Here is a 6000-nt window from a genome sequence, read left to right on the forward strand (position 1 = left end):
AAAAATAATGTTTCGAAAATATTTTATAAAAAAATAAGCTTCATGTGTTTCTATTAAAAAACTACCACAAAAAGTGAAAAATATGGATAAAATAATCATTTTGGCCATAGTCAGACCAACACTTTGTTTACATTCTAGTCTATAGACTAGGTCACTAGGATGTAAACAAAGTGTCGGCCCTACAATGAAAAAGTTGACTATAGCTCCTTTAAAGGAGTAGTTCACCCCCAAAATGACTTTTTTTCTATTGATTAGTCACGCCATGGAGACTAGAGTTCAATAATATTTTTAGTTTTTTGTCGCATTCCTAAGACAAAAATGTGATAACAATAAATTTACCCCCATTCGTTCCGGATGGGGACCCGTTTCGAAACGGGTCCCCATCCGGAATCAATGGGGGTAAATTTACTCAAATCAAATCTTTGTCTTAAGAATGTGACAAAAACCAAAATAATATTATTGAACTCTACTCTCCATGGCGTGAGTAATCAATAGAAAAAAAGTCATTTTGGGGGTGAACTACTCCTTTAAGTAAAGATTTGGTGGTCTGATGACGCCACGATAAACAAAACATTACCCTCTCAACGAGTACTGCCATTTCACTGTTCCTGTGTAGATAGTGGTTCTCAAAGTGGATTTCAGGGACTCTCTCGGTTCCTTTATGGGGCTTTAAATTGACGCTTACCAGTCTGTGGGTCCGTTTGGTTCCATTTGTACACTGTCAAAGTTAAGGGGAGACCTTCAAATTTCAAAGTTTGAGAACCACTGGTTTAATCAATGCATTTTATAAAGCAGAGCGTTTTTGAACTGTGTTTGGAGTTTTAACAGGAAACTCCCATTAGCTTTGTCTCCGCTCTTCTCCGTGTCCCTCAGCCGTCAGAGACAACCTGTCCCTCCCTCCTGGTCTCCAGAGCCACCGCGCGACAATGGAAGGTCAGGGGTCAAGAGAAGGACCAGACTGTGTTGATCGTGCAGCCCTCAGTGGCCTTTCAGACCACGCATTCATCATGATTATGCAAATTCATTTACCCATCATTAATCCTCCATCATTCATTTATCTTCTCCTATCATTTATCGTCGGCCCTGTCTGTCCTTCTGTCTGTTTTTCCTCGCTGAAGGAAGGGGTAGATCAATGAGATCGTGCATGTGTTCAAATGCCACTGTGTGTGCGCCTGCGTGCGTGCGTGCGTGCGTGCGTGTGTGTGTGTGCGTGTGTGTGTGTGCGCGTGTGTGTGTGCGCGTGTGTGTGTGCGCGTGTGTGTGTGTGTGTGTGTGTGTGTGTGCGCACACTCCCTCATTTCACTTGGTTTTGATTTTATATTTTGTCTTTCACCAAACAACTTTTGACTGTTTCTTAACAACATACATTTTCCTTTAACCCAATAAATACATGAATACAGACTCCTGCTGCATCAACCATGAATTTAATTTTCCATAGGTTTTACCTGAGAACGTCTTAATATGATACTTTGTTGTCACTTCTCTCGCATGTCTTTCTTTGAGCTAAGAATTCATGTCCAATTCATCAATATATCCTCTCGCCGATGTCATGCTAGCAAACTACATCAGATTTTTAAGTGCAAAACAAAAAGATAAAGACAGTACAAAACAGTAAAACGGGACAAAAAAGAATGATGAGATATACTAACACAGGTCACAAACAGAGAGAATACCACTACTGCACATTATATACAAATTGAAAAGACAACTAAATAAACAAGAGCTCGTATAAATATTTGAATAAATAAGGGTACCTGAAATGTCTGTGTGAAGAAGTGCTTATAGCAATAGTTCATTACAGCTCATCTGTCATGACTGCCATAGTGGTCACAATGGCCAAGTCTTTCCATTAACACCTGGAATGGCGTTCAATCATTTGGTAATACATTTACAAATCAAAAATGTTATCAAGCATTTGTTGATAATCACAAAGTAAAGCACTATTCTACTGTAAACAGTGCAAATGCACCCCCCCACATCAAAACTATTTTCTCATAAAAAAATGCCACCTTAACTTAATTTAACTCCAACCTGAATCTTTTCATAAATGTAACCTACATTTTTATATTAATTGTACAAATCACGGGGACCCAGAACTCGAGTGTGTCTCGTTTTACTATCCTTGTGTTTCCCACAGATCAGGGGTCTTCAACGTTTTCAGGCCAAGGACCCTCAAGAGATGAAGCAGGGACCCCCACGACCCATAGATACCATATACGGTAGTTTAATCGTTTGACAGCACAATCATCAGTGTATTTTGGGTTCATGTCAATTTGTGTTTTCAGATATTTAACCACTTGAACCGTCAATACATAATAAACTTGATCTTTCACTCTGTACTTTGTCTGCTCTTTTTTCCCCTCTACACCAAAGCTCTTTACCAAAAATAGCAGATCTACAAGCTCACAACGCCTCGCAGCGCGAGGCGTTGTGAGCTTGTAGATCTGCTATTTTTGGCTAAAGTTCATAAGAACACTAGGGTTCAAGTGGTTACTATAAAAACAAAAATAAGAAAAAAGGTTTCTACCACACAAAGATTTGGAGGACCCCCTGCAGTGATTCTGAGGACCCCCTAGGGGTCCCAGACCCCCTGTTAAAGACCCCTGCCACAGATAGTGAAACACACTCACTGCTGCTATAGCAGCTATAGTTCACCGAGATAGACTGACTCAGTCTTCAAGTCCAAGTATCTGACACCAAAGTCAGTCTGTGATGGGAAAAAAATAAAATTCCCTTTGTCTTAGTCTCTGTAGACGGTGGCCATCTGTTGGGGCACCATTTGCGGTTGATGGTAGGGGTCATACGGCACCTCTAGGTGCACGTCATAGCCGGACGTCTGATAGAGGACCTGGCCTTGAGGCCCGCCTTGCTCCATGGAGGCGGGGGAGTAGTGGTGCGGCGGCAGGTAGTGGGGCGACGACTCCTGCTTGGAGACCAGGCTGCCGCCGATGCTGAGAGGCGGCGTCGGCGGTCCGTCGTACGGAGGCGTGCCGAGTCCGCCGTGGTCGTTCGAGGAGTGGTGGTTCTCGTACGCGACCCCCTTCATGGCCCTCAGGTGAAGCAGGTGAGCCGAGTCCAGCGTGCCGTACGGGGGGCTCGGCAGGCCCGGCGAGGCGTAACCCAGGGTCCCTCCTACCCCCATGCCGACCCCGTTTATAGCGGCATGAGATCCCGCCCTGCCCCCTTGCAGGTCTTCCGGCCTGGCTCCCACCACGCCGTGCGAGGGTCCCAGCTGCAGGGAGCCGGCCACCAGGTTGCTGGTGGGCTGCGAGAGGCCCTTGCACAGCGTCTCCACGAAGGCCCGGCCGTCGGTGGGCTGGCCGCCCTCCAGCGCCTCGGAGAGCGCGCAGATGTAGTTGCGGGCGAGCCGGAGCGTCTCGATCTTGGACAGCTTCTGGGTCTTGGAGTGGCAGGGCATGATGGTGCGCAGGTTCTCCAGCGCGTCGTTGAGGCCGTGCATGCGCGAGCGCTCCCGCGCGTTGGCCTTGACGCGGCGCGCGCGGAAGCGCTCCTGCCGCGCCTTGGTCATGCGCTTCCTCTTCGGGCCGCGGCGCTTGGGCTCGTTCTCCTCGTCGCCGCCCCCCAGCGCCTCCTCCTCTTCCTCTTCGTCCTCGTCGTCCTCCTCGGCGTCCTCGCTCCCCTGCTGCTCGTGAGCCTGGTGGCTGAGTCCGCCCGTTCGGTAGCGCTGCGAGTTGACGGGCGTTTCCCCCCCGTCGGGAGAGCTCATGTCTTCGTCCGTCCACTGCAGAGGACTGACCTCCTCTTTGCCCTCGTCTTGTCTCTCGTACGGCTTGGTCATCGCGCCACGCTGGAAATGAGAAAAGAGTTGTCAAACCTTTACATGGAGGGGGAGCAAATGGCAATAAAATCAAGAAGGCTGTTGCACAAAAGTAGTGAAAACAGCAGATACAAGCACAAAACGCCTCGCGGTGCGAGGCGTTGTGTGCTTGTTGATCGGCTGTTTTTAAAAATGAAAAAATGCAAAATGAACGGTTTTGGACATACAAGGTTTCCACCCAACAACGACGAAATATAACTCATGTAATTGGCTCACTGGCTTGTCACTTGTCATGATCTGAAATGGCAAATCTTTGAGTAGCAGCAGCGCTATAGAGAGAGATCTCTCTGGCTCAATGAGGGCCTCTACAACTCTTTCCCAGGCTGAATCAGGGGCCCAGCATGTCCCTGCTGCTGACCCCTGCAAGACTGTAATCCTGGAAGGTAGAATGACCCACAAATGAGCCCAGTGAAGGAGTAAACAAAATGCATTGCTGATGCTGTCCATGAGTAAAACGGCTAGAGAACGGGTTACAACAAATGTTTGGTTACTATATCTTGAATAATCAATAAGACTTGGTCTTTGTTAAAACTATTCAAATAGTATTTATTTTCATTTTAAAATGCTGTTGCGTTGCAGTGTCTTTCATCTTAACACGCATTGTTGTTTATACATTAAGACTTGACTATATTAGCTTTGCACTTGACTGGACCAATATAGTTTCACAAGGCAGGGCTGGGAGACCTATAGTCCTGGGGCTGCCTATATATAGCAGTCTTATCCTTTGTGTGGCCCACTCTGTGTGTCAAGGTGAAGCTAAGGTTAAATCCTTCATTGCTACAGTATGTAGGCCTACATTCAACTTTATTTAATTAGGCATGGTGGCTTGGATTGATCACATTTGTGTTACTTTCAATGAATCATAAACATGGCTAGACATAGTTATTAGAGTATCTCACCAAACCAAACCGGCCTGACAAATTCAGCACCGGACAGCTCCCAGCCTTCATCCGTGCTCTGATTCCACAGGTGTCACGCGCACGTGTGTGTGTGTGTGTGTGTGTGTGTGTGTGTGTGTGTGTGTGTGTGTGTGTGTGTGTGTGTGTGTGTGTGTGTGTGTGCGTGCCTGCGTGCGTGCGTGCGTGTGGTCACACATTTTAAAGATAGTTTCTGTTTACCATCGCGCCGCAAACCCCCCGCCCCCACCCAACTCCCCATGAAACGGGGTTAGTAGACGACTAATCCAGGGAACTTCTAAAGTAGTAATTCCACGAGTAGCCCAGCTAAAGTCACAACGACAGGATGCGACTCCAATCTGGGCCATTGCAGGATTTGCGTGGATGAAGCGCCGACCAGGGGATTAACTCAGGGTTAGACATCCCCAGATCACTGACAGGCAACTCGCAGAATGAATTATAGAATAGGCTGCTTGACAACATTTGAAAATGCTCTGATAATTTCTATTTCTCCACTATAGTTTAGTATCTGCAGAGTCAGACATATATTTTTTTGACAACAAATCGTTGAGCCATTTAAATCTGTTGTTAAAATGGTAATATTTTGTCCAATAATTGAATTATATCTTAAATAATCGAATACGTATTTTGTCCAATTCAATTAAAGAAAGGTGTAAGCATATAGACCTAAATAAATGAGAAACAGTTTATCATGTTTTAATTTGAGATTCTGCTTCCAATATACTGCCTATAAGTGATATAAGAGTTATTTAGTTCAATATAGTTAGGTCTATATTAGGCCTATGTTGGTAAAAAGAACTCGTTGAAAAGTATGACAGTGATATCTTCATCTATTGACGTTCAAACAAACAAACAAACAAACCAACAAAAACGCATCCTACTACATACCTGAATTGATGTGGCCAAAGACTTCAAACGAAATAGCCTATACTAGGCCTATATGATATAGGCTACTTTTCTAAATTGATCAATTACAATTCCGTTCGTCAGCCAGATAAAGATCGGCCTATAACTTTAGTGTCGTCCGTATTATATCAACGTGTCCCTTTTGCAGAATATCAGCTCGTCCTATAATATAGTCCACTGTCCAGATAGTCTCACTGTGGGTCAAGATCTGCAGGGGCTCATGGTTATAACCCACGTAAAAGCTCCTCCTCCTCCCACTCGCTGACAATTCATCCGTGGTATGTTGATGAGTGTGCGCGTGGCCGGCCCGTGGCCCACGGAAGCTCCACACACTCATCC

At 45.7% G+C, this 6000-nt stretch overlaps 1 protein-coding gene across 1 annotated transcript; it reads right to left on the bottom strand.

The window, feature by feature from the left end:
- Positions 1–2740: 2740 nt before the first annotated feature.
- Positions 2741–3799, bottom strand: LOC308286888 (neurogenic differentiation factor 4-like; the record flags this gene model as incomplete). The annotated part of the gene is made up of 1 exon (XM_080728011.1): positions 2741–3799. The coding sequence occupies one exon, from the start codon at positions 3797–3799 to the stop codon at positions 2741–2743; it is 1059 nt and encodes a 352-aa protein (XP_080584137.1).
- Between the last annotated feature and the right edge of the window lie 2201 nt (positions 3800–6000).

Source organism: Nannobrachium achirus (assembly GCF_963921795.1).
Source record: "Nannobrachium achirus genome assembly, chromosome: 6".
In the NCBI taxonomy this organism is placed as follows: domain Eukaryota; kingdom Metazoa; phylum Chordata; class Actinopteri; order Myctophiformes; family Myctophidae; genus Nannobrachium; species Nannobrachium achirus.